Genomic DNA, 17,500 nt, shown 5'->3' with positions numbered 1-17,500 from the left:
AAAATAAGAAAAAGTTTTGGAGTGAGATTAACAAGTTAAGAAAGCCTAGAGAACAAATGGATTTGTCAGTTAAAAATAGGAGAGGAGAGTTATTAAATGGAGAGTTAGAGGTATTGGGAAGATGGAAGGAATATTTTGAGGAATTGTTAAATGTTGATGAAGATAGGGAAGCTGTGATTTCGTGTATAGGGCAAGGAGGAATAACATCTTGTAGGAGTGAGGAAGAGCCAGTTGTGAGTGTGGGGGAAGTTCGTGAGGCAGTAGGTAAAATGAAAGGGGGTAAGGCAGCCGGGATTGATGGGATAAAGATAGAAATGTTAAAAGCAGGTGGGGATATAGTTTTGGAGTGGTTGGTGCAATTATTTAATAAATGTATGGAAGAGGGTAAGGTACCTAGGGATTGGCAGAGAGCATGCATAGTTCCTTTGTATAAAGGCAAAGGGGATAAAAGAGAGTGCAAAAATTATAGGGGGATAAGTCTGTTGAGTGTACCTGGTAAAGTGTATGGTAGAGTTATAATTGAAAGAATTAAGAGTAAGACGGAGAATAGGATAGCAGATGAACAAGGAGGCTTTAGGAAAGGTAGGGGGTGTGTGGACCAGGTGTTTACAGTGAAACATATAAGTGAACAGTATTTAGATAAGGCTAAAGAGGTCTTTGTGGCATTTATGGATTTGGAAAAGGCGTATGACAGGGTGGATAGGGGGGCAATGTGGCAGATGTTGCAAGTGTATGGTGTAGGAGGTAGGTTACTGAAAGCAGTGAAGAGTTTTTACGAGGATAGTGAGGCTCAAGTTAGAGTATGTAGGAAAGAGGGAAATTTTTTCCCAGTAAAAGTAGGCCTTAGACAAGGATGTGTGATGTCACCGTGGTTGTTTAATATATTTATAGATGGGGTTGTAAGAGAAGTAAATGCGAGGGTCTTGGCAAGAGGCGTGGAGTTAAAAGATAAAGAATCACACACAAAGTGGGAGTTGTCACAGCTGCTCTTTGCTGATGACACTGTGCTCTTGGGAGATTCTGAAGAGAAGTTGCAGAGATTGGTGGATGAATTTGGTAGGGTGTGCAAAAGAAGAAAATTAAAGGTGAATACAGGAAAGAGTAAGGTTATGAGGATAACAAAAAGATTAGGTGATGAAAGATTGAATATCAGATTGGAGGGAGAGAGTATGGAGGAGGTGAACGTATTCAGATATTTGGGAGTGGACGTGTCAGCGGACGGGTCTATGAAAGATGAGGTGAATCATAGAATTGATGAGGGAAAAAGAGTGAGTGGTGCACTTAGGAGTCTGTGGAGACAAAGAACTTTGTCCTTGGAGGCAAAGAGGGGAATGTATGAGAGTATAGTTTTACCAACGCTTTTATATGGGTGTGAAGCGTGGGTGATGAATGTTGCAGCGAGGAGAAGGCTGGAGGCAGTGGAGATGTCATGTCTGAGGGCAATGTGTGGTGTGAATATAATGCAGAGAATTCGTAGTTTGGAAGTTAGGAGGAGGTGCGGGATTACCAAAACTGTTGTCCAGAGGGCTGAGGAAGGGTTGTTGAGGTGGTTCGGACATGTAGAGAGAATGGAGCGAAACAGAATGACTTCAAGAGTGTATCAGTCTGTAGTGGAAGGAAGGCGGGGTAGGGGTCGGCCTAGGAAGGGTTGGAGGGAGGGGGTAAAGGAGGTTTTGTGTGCGAGGGGCTTGGACTTCCAGCAGGCATGCGTGAGCGTGTTTGATAGGAGTGAATGGAGACAAATGGTTTTTAATACTTGACGTGCTGTTGGAGTGTGAGCAAAGTAACATTTATGAAGGGATTCAGGGAAACCGGCAGGCCGGACTTGAGTCCTGGAGATGGGAAGTACAGTGCCTGCACTCTGAAGGAGGGGTGTTAATGTCGCAGTTTAAAAACTGTAGTGTAAAGCACCCTTCTGGCAAGACAGTGATGGAGTGAATGATGGTGAAAGTTTTTCTTTTTCGGGCCACCCTGCCTTGGTGGGAATCGGCCGGTGTGATAATAAAAAAAAAAATATATATATATATATATATATATAATATATATAATTGTATATGTATATATATAAATGTATTGTATATATATATATATATATATATATATATATATATATATATATATATATATATATATATATATATATATATATATATATATATATATATATATATATATGTGTCGTGCCGAATAGGCAGAACTTGCCATCTTGGCTTAAATAGCAACGCTGATCTTGCCATATAGGACAAGTGAAAATTTGTGTATGCAATAATTTCGCCCAAATCATTCTGAACCTAACGAAAAAAATATATTTCTGTGTGTTTGTTTAGCATTAAATTATTGTAAACAAATCTAAAATATATTTATTTGGGTTAGGCTAAAATAAATTGTTCTTGTTATAATAAGGTTAGGTAAGTTTTCTAAGATTCTTTTGGTGCAAAATTAAAATTTTTTACATTAACATTAATGAAAAAAATATATCTTAAAACGTATAAGAGAAAATTTCGGAAAAGACTTAATTTTAAATGAGTTCTTGCTAATTTACCAGTTTTACATATTCGGCACGACATATATATATATATATATATATATATATATATATATATATATATATATATATATATATATATATATATATATATATATATATATATATATATATATATATATATCCCACAATTTACACCAGAGGTGGACCCCATCATATATACAGTGGACCCCCGGTTAACGATATTTTTTCACTCCAGAAGTATGTTCAGGTGCCAGTACTGACCAAATTTGTTCCCATAAGAAATATTGTGAAGTAGATTAGTCCATTTCAGACCCCCAAACATACACATACAAACGCACTTACATAAATACACTTACATAATTGGTCGCATTTGGAGGTAATCGTTATGCGGGGGTCCACTGTATATATATATATATATATATATATATATATATATATATATATATATATATATATATATAAATATATATATATATATATATATATATATATATATATATATATATATATATATATATATATATATATATATATATATGTATATATATATATATATATATATATATATATATATATATATATATATATATATATATATATATATATATATATATGCAATAAGATCACAGTGAACAGGTGAGTTGTGCAAAGGACCTATCCAAGTTGGCTCGCCGCGCGTCACGTGTTTAACCGTTGTGGGATCTGATAGTGAGGTGCTGGCCGGACCCCTTATATAGCTTCCTTGGATGCTTTACTTTCATAGTTCCTTGATAATGTGAGTAGTCACGAAAGCACTTGGAATTTCTCTATTCTTTCAGAGTGGTTGTTTTGCATATATACATAAATATATATATATATATATATATATATATATATATATATATATATATATATATATATATATATATATATATATATATATATATATATATATATATATATATATATATATATATAAATGTATATACAGTGGACCCCCGCTTAACGATCACCTCCAAATGCGACCAATTATGTAAGTGTATTTATGTAAGTGCGTTTGTACGTGTATGTTTGGGGGTCTGAAATGGACTAATCTAATTCACAATATTCCTTATGGGAAAAAATTCGGTCAGTACTGGCACCTGAACATACTTCTGGAATGAAAAAAGTTCGTTAACCGGGGGTCCACTGTATATGTATATATCTATGTATGTATCTATGTATGTCTCTATGTATGTATCTATGTCTGTCTCTATGTATGTATATATGTATGTATCTATGTATGTATCTATGTATATATTATATAATATATATATATAATATATATGTATATATATATATATATATATATATATATATATATATATATATTTATATATATATTTATATTTATATTTATATTTATATATATATATATATATATATATATATATATATATATATATATATATATATATATATATATATATATTATAATTGTGATTTAGCACTTCTTTCTGATTATTATAATAATTTATACTCCATGTTCATTTTGTATGTACAGTATTATATTTATACATAATGTCCAATATACAGTGGACCCCCGGTTAACGATATTTTTTCATTCCAGAAGTATGTTCCCATAAGGGATATTGTGAAGTAGATTAGTCCATTTCAGACCCCCAAACATACACGTACAAACGCACTTACACAAATACACTTACATAATTGGTCGCATTGGGAGGTGATCGTTAAGCGGGGGTCCACTGTATTTTTATATTATTAGCATTAGTCCTAGTGTAAGACTGCCCAAAATGCTTTAAAAAATATGGGGTTGTCCTAGTAAAAAATATACATTTGTAAGCTACTACTATAACTCTCAAGTATAGGTACAATATCTTATCTAAATAAAATTTTCACTTTATAAAGTTATCAAAGCAACTCTGAGACTATTTGAAGATACTTATACAATGCAATTAAGTGGAATAAGGGAAAGAACTGTGGATGAGAAATTAAATCCAGCATAGTGTGTGTTCTCCAAGATATTTTTAATATCTTATTAGACAATATTCTTTTAGCATAGTTTATAGAGATGTAGTCACATACATACCAAGACTGTCGAAGGAGCACTATATTTTTATTTGTGCAAAGCAGGTTATACTGCATGAGAGGGGCTCTTAACACCTGCTTTCTGTTAACTAGCAATAAGTAGGTATATGAGTGTTAGGTGACTATTGTGGGTCACATCTTGGAGAGAGTGTAAAAATTCCTAAAAGATATAAGACAAACAGTCCCCATGTGACATCCTGACTTCACTGGGTTATCATGAGTTGCTAACCTTCTGGGTTAATAATCCAAACAAATTTTTTTTCTAGCGCTAAACAGCTACCTAGGTGATTTATTATTATTATTACGTATTATAATCATAACTAAACACTAAACCCACAAGAGTTATACATTGCTGTACCTAGGAGATCATTTAAAGATTAAAAGATTAAGATTTTATTTCTTCGCAAAGGTTACAATGTGTAATTACAATTTTGATTTATTAAGTACAAAGAAAGCCACTATCATGCCAGGACATTTTGGGCAAACTTCATGGGGAAGACCTTAAAAAAAAAAAAAAAATACCCTAATCGAAATATGGAACACTGTGTGGGTTTTTTGGATTATTCTGGGCTACTAACCCTGACGGTTACTATGGTAATCCGAATAGTGCAAGAAAGAGTATTACATTGACTAATAATAAATAATAAACTGCTCAATAATAATAATAATAATAATAATAATAATAAACTGCTCAATAAAAACAGTACTCACTGTATTACAGATAAATAAATATGGAAGAAGATTAAATTCAGATTATGAACCCTGAAGAGTTTGTAACCCAGGATAACTGAATGAAGCTAATGAATGTGGTTTATTACCAGTGGGGTCCATTTTAGGTTCTCCCCAGGATGCAGCCCAAAACAGTTGATTAACTCACAGGTACAGTATCAATTGTATTTTATTTACTGCTACAAAACTGTGGCAGTGGTGGTGGTGGTAGTAGTAGTAGTAGTAGTATAGTAGTAGTAGTAGTAGTAATAGTAATAGTAGTAGTAGTAGTAGTAGTAGTAGTAGTAGTAGTAGTAGTAGTAGTAGTAGTAGTAGTAGTAGTAGTAGTAGTAGTAGTAGTAGTAGTAGTAGTAGTAGTAGTAGTAGTAGTAGTAGTAGTAGTAGTAGTAGTAGTAGTAGTAGTAGTAGTATAGTAGTAGTATAGTAGTAGTAGTAGTATTATCATCAGAGGGAAGTGATAAGCTTGTAAGGGTTATACCGTGCCTGGGGGAATGGAAGGATGTCAGGTTCGATCCAAGGAAGAGGATGATAGGTTCAATTCCTTGGATCAACAGCCCTTCACCAGCATCAAGGAACCTCCCTTGAAAGATGTAGCTGTTAGGAGACTTGATCACATGTCCAGCCTTGTAGTGAGGTTGACCCCACGTCATCTCAGGTTTGAGCTCAGCACACTAATCACAAAATTTTAAAAAAAGTCATAGTAATAGAATATAAATTACAATTATTTTGCTGTTTTCTTAAGAGGCTAGATCATTTCCTAGGACCATATACAACATAGTATTATATAGCAAGTCAATAGTAAGGCTTTACATAAATGAGGAATGAGAACAAAGTGACATAAATTACACTATTTCTGTTGGAGAAATTAATGTGAATCTTTCAATATACACCAAGGAAACCTTATCAAATCTTAAAGATAAATAATAGGATTCTAACACAACTGTTTGAAGAAATTTTCAATGGTATGCTAAACATTTCATTATTATTATTATTATTATTATTAATAATGGGGGAGTGCTAAATCCATAGGGATTATATTATTATTATTATAATCAAAAAGAAGCGCTAAGCCACAAGGGCTATACAGCCGTAGGGATTATAGAGCACCTACATGTAGACATTTTGTGTTAACACCTTGATTATGCTCTTATTATTATTATTATTTCATTAATGGGGGAATGCTAAGCCCATACAGGGCTTAGGGAAGGCATTCAAGTTTGATCCAAGGAAGGGTAGGTCTGATTCTTTAGATTAACAGTCCCTCATCAGCATGAAGAAACCTCCCTTGAGGGGGCCGACTGTGCTCTAAGATTAAGATAAGATTTGTTCAAATTTTTAACCCCAGAGCGTTAACCATGCAGGATAACGCAGTCAGTGCATCGTCGAAGACTGTCCGTCTTATTTCCACTAGGGTTCTTCAATCTTGTCCCCCAGGATGCAGCCCACACCAGGTACCTACTTGCTAGGTGAACACGGACAGCAGGTGTAAGGAAACATGTCCAACATGCAGGGGATCGAACCCCAAACACTGTGCGAGGCAAATTATTATTATTATTATAATCAAGGGGGAAGCGCTAAACCCGGAGGATTATACAGCGCCTGGGGGGGGGATGTGAAAGGCATTCAGGCTTAATTCGGGGAACTGGAGCACAGATCTAATTCCCTAAATCAAGAGCCCCTCACCAACATCAAGGAACCTTCCTTGAGGGGTGCAAGGCAAAAAGAGTAGCCAACCAAGCCATGGGACACAACTTTCCATTAAATCTATACAACCTGTTGTCTAATTTTAAAACAATTGTATATACTGCATTTACTGGAAATAACATTTTTAATTTCCCAAGAAGATACATCTGTTACAATAATAGGTTAACAGTGTACTGTATATAACTTACAAGGAAAATGTACCATAGTGAAGTACTAAACCTGTAGGGCTCATGTAACAGTCAAAGAATGGGAAGCAATAAAGTTGGATGAAAGGGAGGAAAAGTTTAGTTCCTTGGATCAAGAGCCCTTCCTTTGAGGGGTTAGGTACAAGGAAGAGTTTAACATATATCACATATCATGAACCTCTGGCAATGATCACATGACCAGCAGATATTTTGACAATAACCTTATCTACCCTAATAGATCTGACCTCAAATAACTCCATCTGTCCCTCCCTCCACCCCCCCCCCCAAAAAAAAAAAAATAAACACAATTATTAAGGCTTATGATGGTTAATTGACCTCTTACCATTTTCCTGGTGGGCAAGCTTTCCGTTTATCTAGTATGCGTTGTCTATTATCCAGGAGACACTAATACTGGTAAATATGTTGAGTCACAAAGATTGTCACAGTAATGATGACATTATGTTGTCATCATTGTTAAAAAAAAATAATCTCGTTGGTAAATCAAACTTGAACCATAAAGAGAGGGTAGTGTGGGGAGGTAGAAGACTGGTGTGTGAGGCTAGATGGTTATATTAACACAGAGTCTGGTAAGGTAAGGAAAGTGTGTGAGGCATAACCTTAATCTCGAGTATAAAGACACAAATTTCACCCTGGCTGCTCACAAGGGCGAGCACTGCACCTACGAGAGAGAATATAGGAGAAGCTGGGTGTAGCGAGCACCGGCGAAGTATCAGCTGCAAGGCATCGCCAGGCCGCCAGTCTAAACCCACGAGACAAGGTTGGGAAAACGCTAGAAAATCTTTATTCGCCATCATCATGTGCGCCGCCATTATCGCTTGCGTCTCCTCCTCTTCCTTTCAACTCTCACTCCTTTATTACCTCCCCAAATTCTCTCTTTTCTTATCCCATCATGTTTTTTTGCCATTAAAAGGTTAATATGGGACAAAGAAAATAATACCGATGTCGATATTTTAAGGAAACCTTCTAAAAGTATTTTATAGCGACGACACCATGAGGCTCAGTTGTCAGCGCTACATTTAATACTCGCTAGTATTCCTACCCCCTCTTATTACCAACCCTCGCAGATTTTGATGCTAAAACCTCATTGGAAGCCGCAGATATAACTACACAGGTATAATACTGTGGTCTTGCCCGTAGTATTGAGAGATGTGTGGAGATAATAGGATAAGTGAGGCAAGTGTTGAGGAAGGAGTCTATCCCAGACAACCCCCCATCACAGCCAACGCTGGCGGACTCCCATATCTAATATTTTCTTCATATTACTGCATTTTTGTACCTCACGTAAGATACAGAGCAACATGTAAACACTTAAATCGCTGGCAATGCTAATACAGGAGAGTTTGAGACATGTATGAAGCCAGTTTATCATTATATACATTGTTTACATATACTTGGTCTTGGGCTGCCAGTTACCATTATTATCCTCGTTATCTTTTCTCCTTAATAAAATGTGTGAGCAGCGTGACAGCAGGTGTCTTGAACACGGAAACTGCCCTTAAACAATGCCAGGGGGAATTTAGTGTCCAGTTAGTAAACCTGATCAATTAATCATTGAAGTGTGACAATACTGACCTTGTTAACTAAGTTCATTTAAATAGAGGTACACATACGTACAGTTATCATACATAGTGTAAATTACCTAGGATAACCCAAGGGAAAAAATCAGTGACTTGTTTCCAATTATCATTGTGTAAATTACCAAGAATAACCCAAAAAGTGTCAGTGAGATAAAATTTTGTATTTTTTTTCTTTTTGTTACAGCCCTGGAGGGTTAGCCATTCAGGATAATCAAAGTGATGTATTTCCATTGGGGTCCTTGACCTACTTCCATTGGGGTAAAGTTTATTTAGGTACAAGTACACTCAAGTATAATTATTATACATAATAACATGTGTAAATTACCTAGGATAACCCAAAGAGGTCAAATTGACTTGTTTCTATGGGCATGGGTTTTAAGCTTAAAGGAAAGCCATTGATTATGCAGAACATTTTGGGCAGTTCTAAAACTAGGACTTAAAACTGGTTAACAGTACATACTTTTGGGTTTAGTGCTTAATTTTATATTAAAGTTTAGCCCATCAAGGGAAGTTCCTTAATGCTGGTGAGGGCATTGGACCAATGCTGGTGGCCTGGTGGCTAACGCTCTCGCTTCACACGGCGAGGGCCTGGGTTCGATTCCCAGCCAGAGTAGAAACATTGGACGTGTTTCTTTCCACCTGTTGTCTATGTTCCCCATCAGTAAATTGGGTACCTGGGTGTTAGTCGACTGGTGTGGGTCGCATCCCGGGACACTGACCTAATTTGCCCAAAATGCAGAGCATAACAAGGGAGTTTCTATATAGTAGTATGTCATTGTTGTCAGCTAGGACTGTATACCTTGTACATGTACTTGTAGTAAATAAAGATATATTAATGCCTTCCATTCCTCCAGGTTCTCTATGACTCCTATGGGTTTAGCACCCCCCTCATGAATGCAATAATGTTTAGAGTGCTTGAAATCAAATTTAATACATGTTAATATAGAGAGATAGTAACCTAAACTGGATTGTCAGTTTAGACTACCTAACAATAGATGGATACTTAAGAGTTGATTGTTGTGTGTCTCATCATGGGAGAAAAACTAAATATACTTCAATGGTAATAATCCTTGGAGGGAGGGAGTATGGAGAAGGTGAATGTATTCAGATATTTAGGAGTGAACGTGTCAGCAGATGGGTCTATGAAGGATGAGGTGAATCGTAGAATTGATAAAGGGAGAAGGGTGAGTAGTGCACTTAGGAGTCTGTGGAGACAAAGAACTTTGTCTGTGGAAGCAAAAAGGGGAATGTATGAGAGTATAGTTGTACCAACACTTGTATGGTTAGGAAGCATGGGTGATGAATATTGCAACGAGGAGGAGGCTGGAGATAGTGGAGATGTCATGTCTGAGGGCAATGTGTGGTGTGAATATAATGTAGAGAATTCGTAGTTTGGAAATTAGGAGGTGTGGGATTACCAAAACTATTATTCAGAGGGCTGAGGAGGGGTTGTTGAGGTGGTTTGGACATGTAGAGAGAATGGAACAAAACAGAATAACTTTGAGTGTATAAATCTGCTGTGGAGGGAAGGCAGGGTAAGGGTCTGTCTAGGAAGGGTTGGAGGGAGGGGGTAAAGGAGGTTTTGTGTGTGAAGGGCTTGGACTTGCAGCAAGCATTTGTAAGTGTATTTGATAGGAGTGAATGGAGACAAATGGTTTTTAATGCTTGACGTGCTGTTGGAGTATGATCAAAGTAACATGTATGAAGGGATTCAGGGAAACTGGCAGGCCGAACTTGAGTCCTGGAGATGGGAAGTACGCTGTCTGCACTCTGAAGGAGGGGGTGTTAATGTTGCAATTTTATAACTGTAGTGTAAAGCACCCCTCTGGCAAGACAGTGATGGAGTGAATGATGATGAAAGTTTTTCTTTTTTGGGCCACCCTGCCTTGGTGGGAATCGGCCGATGTGTTAATAAATAATAAAATAATCTTACCTCAAGCCTTAGGTGAGCCATATGAGTTTATCACTATTTATATTCGTGAATGTAACACGAAAAATAGCTTACTTTACAGTATTATGAATTACTACTAATAAAAGGACTAACCTAGGTAGTAGGTTGGTAGACAGCAACCACCCAGGGAGGTACTACCGTCCTGCCAAGTGAGTGTAAAACGAAAGCCTGTGATTGTTTTACATGATGGTAGGATTGCTGATGTCTTTTGTCTGTCTCATAAATATGCAAGATTACAGGCATGTCTTGCTACTTCTACTTACACTTAGGTCACACTACACATACATATACACATTTATTTATACACACTCATCTGAGTTTTCTTTGATTTTATCTTAATAGTTCTTGGTCTTATTAATTTTCCTTTTATATCCATGGGGAAGTGGAATAAGAATCTTTCCTCCGTAAGCCATGCGTGTTGTAAAAGTCAACTAAAATGCCGGGAACAATGGGCTAGTAACCCCTTTTCCTGTAAAGATTACTAAAAAGAATAAGAAGAAGAAAATTGTCAAAGTGGGAAGTCTGAATGTGCGTGGATGTTGTGCAGATGATAAGAAAGAGATGATTGTGGATGTTATGAATGAGAAGAAGCTGGATGTCCTGGCTTTAAGTGAAACAAAGCTGAAGGGGGTGGGAGAGTTTCAGTGGAGAGGAATAAATGGGATTAGGTCAGGGGTTTCAAATAGAGTTAGAGCTAAAGAAGGAGTAGCAATAATGTTGAAGGATAAGCTATGGCAGGAAAAGAGGGACTATAAATGTATAAATTCAAGGATTATGTGGAGTAAAATAAAGATTGGATGTGAAAAGTGGGTTATAATAAGCGTGTATGCACCTGGAGAAGAGAGAAGTGTAGAGGAGAGAGAGAGATTTTGGGAAATGTTGAGTGAATGCGTGGGGAGTTTTGAATCAAGTGTGAGAGTAATGGTGGTTGGGGATTTCAATGCTAAAGTGGGTAAAAATGTTATGGAGGGAGTAGTAGGTAAATTTGGGGTGCCAGGGGTAAATGTAAATGGGGAGCCTTTAATTGAGCTATGTGTAGAAAGAAATTTGGTAATAAGTAATACATATTTTATGAAAAAGAGGATAAATAAATATACAAGGTATGATGTAGCACGTAATGAAAGTAGTTTATTAGATTATGTATTGGTGGATAAAAGGTTGATGGGTAGGCTCCAGGATGTACATGTTTATAGAGGGGCAACTGATATATCGGATCATTATTTAGTTGTAGCTACAGTTAGAGTAAGAGGTAGATGGGAAAAGAGGAAGGTGGCAACAACAAGTAAGAGGGAGGTGAAAGTGTATAAACTAAGGGAGGAGGAAGTTCGGGTGAGATATAAGCGACTATTGGCAGAAAGGTGGGATAGTGCAAAGATGAGTAATGGGGGGGTTGAAGAGGGTTGGAATAGTTTTAAAAATGCAGTATTAGAATGTGGGGCAGAAGTTTGTGGTTATAGGAGGGTGGGTGCAGGAGGAAAGAGGAGTGATTGGTGGAATGATGAAGTAAAGGGTGTGATAAAAGAGAAAAAGGTAGCTTATGAGAGGTTTTTACAAAGCAGAAGTGTTATAAGAAGAGCAGAATATATGGAGAGTAAAAGAAAGGTAAAGAGAGTGGTGAGAGAGTGCAAAAGGAGAGCAGATGATAGAGTGGGAGAGGCACTGTCAAGAAATTTTAATGAAAATAAGAAAAAATTTTGGAGTGAGTTAAACAAGTTAAGAAAGCCAAGGGAAAATATGGATTTGTCAGTTAAAAACAGAGTAGGGGAGTTAGTAGATGGGGAGATGGAGGTATTAGGTAGATGGCGAGAATATTTTGAGGAACTTTTAAATGTTAAGGAAGAAACAGAGGCAGTAATTTCATGCACTGGTCAGGGAGGTATACCATCTTTTAGGAGTGAAGAAGAGCAGAATGTAAGTGTGGGGGAGGTACGTGAGGCATTACGTAAAATGAAAGGGGGTAAAGCAGCTGGAACTGATGGGATTATGACAGAAATGTTAAAAGCAGGGGGGGATATAGTGTTGGAGTGGTTGGTACTTTTGTTCAATAAATGTATGAAAGAGGGGAAGGTACCTAGGGATTGGCGGAGAGCATGTATAGTCCCTTTATATAAAGGGAAAGGGGACAAAAGAGACTGTAAAAATTATAGAGGAATAAGCTTACTGAGTATACCAGGAAAAGTGTACGGTAGGGTTATAATTGAAAGAATTAGAGGTAAGACAGAATGTAGGATTGCGGATGAGCAAGGAGGTTTCAGAGTGGGTAGGGGATGTGTAGATCAAGTGTTTACATTGAAGCATATATGTGAACAGTATTTAGATAAAGGTAGGGAAGTTTTTATTGCATTTATGGATTTAGAAAAGGCATATGATAGAGTGGATAGAGGAGCAATGTGGCAGATGTTGCAAGTATATGGAATAGGTGGTAAGTTATTAAATGCTGTAAAGAGTTTTTATGAGGATAGTGAAGCTCAGGTTAGGGTGTGTAGAAGAGAGGGAGACTATTTCCCGGTAAAAGTAGGTCTTAGACAGGGATGTGTAATGTCACCATGGTTGTTTAATATATTTATAGATGGGGTTGTAAAGGAAGTAAATGCTAGGGTGTTCGGGAGAGGGGTGGGATTAAATTTTGGGGAATCAAATTCAAAATGGGAATTGACACAGTTACTTTTTGCTGATGATACTGTGCTTATGGGAGATTCTAAAGAAAAATTGCAAAGGTTAGTGGATGAGTTTGGGAATGTGTGTAAAGGTAGAAAGCTGAAAGTGAACATAGAAAAGAGTAAGGTGATGAGGGTGTCAAATGATTTAGATAAAGAAAAATTGGATATCAAATTGGAGAGGAGGAGTATGGAAGAAGTGAATGTTTTCAGATACTTGGGAGTTGACGTGTCGGCGGATGGATTTATGAAGGATGAGGTTAATCATAGAATTGATGAGGGAAAAAAGGTGAGTGGTGCGTTGAGGTATATGTGGAGTCAAAAAACGTTATCTATGGAGGCAAAGAAGGGAATGTATGAAAGTATAGTAGTGCCAACACTTTTATATGGGTGTGAAGCTTGGGTGGTAAATGCAGCAGCGAGGAGACGTTTGGAGGCAGTGGAGATGTCCTGTTTAAGGGCAATGTGTGGTGTAAATATTATGCAGAAAATTCGGAGTTTGGAAATTAGGAGAAGGTGTGGAGTTAATAAAAGTATTAGTCAGAGGGCAGAAGAGGGGTTGTTGAGGTGGTTTGGTCATTTAGAGAGAATGGATCAAAGTAGAATGACATGGAAAGCATATAAATCTATAGGGGAAGGAAGGCGGGGTAGGGGTCGTCCTCGAAAGGGTTGGAGAGAGGGGGTAAAGGAGGTTTTGTGGGCGAGGGGCTTGGACTTCCAGCAAGCGTGCGTGAGCGTGTTAGATAGGAGTGAATGGAGACGAATGGTACTTGGGACCTGACGATCTGTTGGAGTGTGAGCAGGGTAATATTTAGTGAAGGGATTCAGGGAAACCGGTTATTTTCATATAGTCGGACTTGAGTCCTGGAAATGGGAAGTACAATGCCTGCACTTTAAAGGAGGGGTTTGGGATATTGGCAGTTTGGAGGGATATGTTGTGTATCTTTATATGTGTATGCTTCTAGACTGTTGTATTCTGAGCACCTCTGCAAAAACAGTGATAATGTGCGAGTGTGGTGAAAGTGTTGAATGATGATGGAAGTATTTTCTTTTTGGGGATTTTCTTTCTTTTTTTTTGGGTCACCCTGCCTCGGTGGGAGACGGCCGACTTGTTGAAAAAAAAAAAAAAAAAATAGGCCTGCTGCATTGCTAAACTGCTTGGGAATGTTGATATGAGGATTGAGTTGTTCTAATACAGATTCAAGTTTATTTCAACATCATACATTGTTTATACAGAAGTGGGTGACACTTGAGAGCATGTTGAAAGCCAATAGTTATGCAGAGCATTTCTGGCAAGCTTAAACCTATCTTAAGATTACAGTGGTATATTTTTGCACATGATTATAAGAAATAATTAGTTGGGTTATAGTCTGGAGAGTTTATAGGTGCTATCTTTTATATTAGTTGACATTAGCAGACTTAACCTTTTCAGAGTGACAGCCAGGGTCCAAGAATTTTCAAAAAAAAATTTTTGTTATTTTTTCTTATGAAATGGTAGAGAATCCTTTTTTGAAGGTAATAAAACAAAAAGTACGAAATTTGATGGAAAATTAACAAAATTACACTCTCGCAAATTTTGATGTGTCAGCGATATTTATGCATTTGCAGTTTTGCCAACTTTGACTTCCAGTTTAGGCCAATTACCTTATTCCAGTCAACCAAATTCTTAGCTATTTTGCTAGTACAGTGGACCCCCGGTTTACAATATTTTTTCATTCCAGAAGAAGTACATTCAGGTGCCAGTACTGACCGAATTTGTTCCCATAAGGAATATTGTGAATTAGATTAGTCCATTTCAGACCCCCAAGCATACACGTACAAACGCACTTACATAAATACACTTACATAATTGGTCATGTTGGGAGGCGATCTTAAAGCAGGGGTCCACTGTATTACTTCTGTTTTATCGACTGAGCACAAGAAATCTCGTCAACTGTTTCAACTACCCAATAAAGTGATCGGAAATTGGTAATTTGGCCAATTTAACGCAAAGCTCAGAATAATCCCAATTCAAAATAGGGTCTAGAATAAATAATGCAGGCATTCCTGGCCCTAAACTAACATTTCCTCTGTTCATTAATTATGTTTTTAGTCTTTACAAATGAATTCCATTTTGATTTTTTATTCACATAATGAATTTTTATTCACACCAAAAAAAAATAGAAGATTTACTGTTATGCAATGTTGTAATAGTTGTATAAATAATATCAGCACATTCGTAAACGTATATTAGACCCACCAGCAGACACTTACGTATTTGACTCACGACGACATTTGTTTACTCTTGAACATCGGCAAAAATTTAACATTTCCTCTACTTTGAGCTCAGTTTCAAGCCATTTTCAGTATTAACACGTAAACGGTCCAAACGTATATATACGTTCACTACCGTACTGCCCCAACTTTTTTGAGAAAAAAAAAATTGTTGTTTTTTAATAGGAAAAAAAAGCATATGGTACCCAGGCATCCCCAATTATTTTAATATGGTGCACAGTGAGTGCTCACACCCATTCTCACATGTCTAGGCGACTCAGGCCTATCGTGGCAATGTTAAATGTAGGACACATAAAATGTATATATATGTTTGGGGCACTAGCGGTAAAAACGTATATATACGTTTGGACCGTTTACGGGTTAAAACCAATCAAAATCATCTCTATTTCTGTAATAAATATTGCATTCTATCAATGGGACCAAAAAATCGCGAATACAACTGTAAAATCCTTAGGAAAAAATACTGCAAAGTCGCTGTTTTAATCCAAAATTACGGTCGGTTTTTTTCCTCATTATGCACTGCATGCTGCAGGATTTGTTTTATTTGGTGCACAATCACCACATAGATGTGTTCTCTCATATCTAGGCCAAAATTTACCACTCACAGGTTATTTGAGTGAGCTGAGCTCATGGCATAGATTACGGTTTGGACCTGGGCTTCAAAGCCATATATATATGGGACAGACCCTGAAAGGGTTAATAGATACTGTTTTGTACATTAGATGATGTTCAATTCAGGAATGCTAGTTCTATTCAAAATAAAAATAAAAAAAAATCAGTACAAGAACTTGAAAAATTAATTTGGGTTATGGTCTAGTACAATTTTTTTTACATGACATGGCATTCTAATCATGAGCTCAAATTCCCGAAGCATCGACTTTACACAGTAATAGTTTCATAGCTAATTTCTAAGTATTAATTTCATCTGAAAAATAACACAACTAAGTGAAAATGGGAGCTGGTGAATTTGAGATTCAAGTTTAATTACAGGTTTACAATGGTATTACTTAATGACAAACAAGCAGGTAGACTATTAAAGCTTGATTATGAATGCAAGTACAGTATATGAGGCTAAGAATACAGTTGACCCCTTGAGTAACATGGGCTTCAAATGCACATGCCAACACCTATAAACAATGCTTTGGTCAGCAGTGTAGTTGAGGTGTTGCAGGGATGAATAACTCTCATACTAACCACATCCCTCATTTTTTATCATCTTGATTTGCATTCTAAACAGCTTGATTTCACTTTTTTAACAAATTAATGATTAGAATCACTGTGTTGCATTAATGGTGATTATCTGCTAGTCTGATAAAATTCAGTCATATTACAGAAGGCTATGTAAAGTAGGCAGTTAAAAGTGAACATAGAAAAAAGCAAGATGATTAGAGTAAAAAAAAATGCTAGGCAGTGAAAACTAGGATATCAGATTGGCAGGAGTATGGAAGAAGTCAATGCATTCATATACGTATTTGGGAGTGGACCTGTCAGCAGATAGTTCTGTGAAAGACAAAGTGAACTGTAGAATAGGTAAGAAGAAAAAGGTACCATAGGCATGTTGCAGCATGTGTTGAGAAGCATTTCCAAGACAAAACTTTAATGTACCTTCATATAGTGACATCAACACTCAGTGTGAGGTATGGAGGGAGAAGGTAGGTTTTGAATACTAGGCCTGAACATGCAACAGGCTTGTGTGAAGGTGTTAGTTTGGAATGACTTGTTGGAGTGTAAGCAAGGTAACATTTATTAAGGGATATAAGGACCCAAATGGAAATAAGTCTTTGACTTTATTGGGTTATCTTAAGTAATTTGCACAGGCTTCTATG

The 17,500-nt window shown here is 36.8% G+C and overlaps 2 protein-coding genes across 9 annotated transcripts in view; one reads left to right on the top strand and one right to left on the bottom strand.

Moving 5' to 3' along the window:
• Ino80 (chromatin-remodeling ATPase INO80) overlaps window positions 1-8,055 on the bottom strand; it is a 754,916-nt gene extending 746,861 nt beyond the window's left edge. The window contains exon 1 of one of the 2 annotated variants that reach the window (XM_070098261.1): window positions 7,878-8,055. In XM_070098261.1, the coding sequence (XP_069954362.1) occupies window positions 7,878-8,024 (147 nt within the window). In that variant the 5' untranslated portion in view covers window positions 8,025-8,055. The other variant, XM_070098262.1, reaches the window with a different exon arrangement.
• A 140-nt stretch (window positions 8,056-8,195) lies between these two features.
• The window catches only part of LOC128699302 (serine/arginine-rich splicing factor 6), a 227,318-nt gene continuing 218,013 nt past the window's right edge, over window positions 8,196-17,500 (top strand). For 4 of the 7 annotated variants that reach the window (XM_053791908.2, XM_070098264.1, XM_053791907.2 and 1 more), the window contains exon 1: window positions 8,548-8,741. In XM_053791908.2, the coding sequence (XP_053647883.1) occupies window positions 8,563-8,741 (179 nt within the window). In that variant the 5' untranslated portion in view covers window positions 8,548-8,562. Of the gene's footprint in view, window positions 8,327-8,377; window positions 8,497-8,547; window positions 8,742-17,500 lie in introns of those variants that run through there. The other 3 variants (XM_053791909.2, XM_070098265.1, XM_070098266.1) reach the window with 2 other exon arrangements.

Source organism: Cherax quadricarinatus, chromosome 61 (assembly GCF_038502225.1).
Source record: "Cherax quadricarinatus isolate ZL_2023a chromosome 61, ASM3850222v1, whole genome shotgun sequence".
NCBI lineage: Eukaryota > Metazoa > Arthropoda > Malacostraca > Decapoda > Parastacidae > Cherax > Cherax quadricarinatus.
This window is presented reverse-complemented; position numbering and strand designations above follow the sequence as displayed.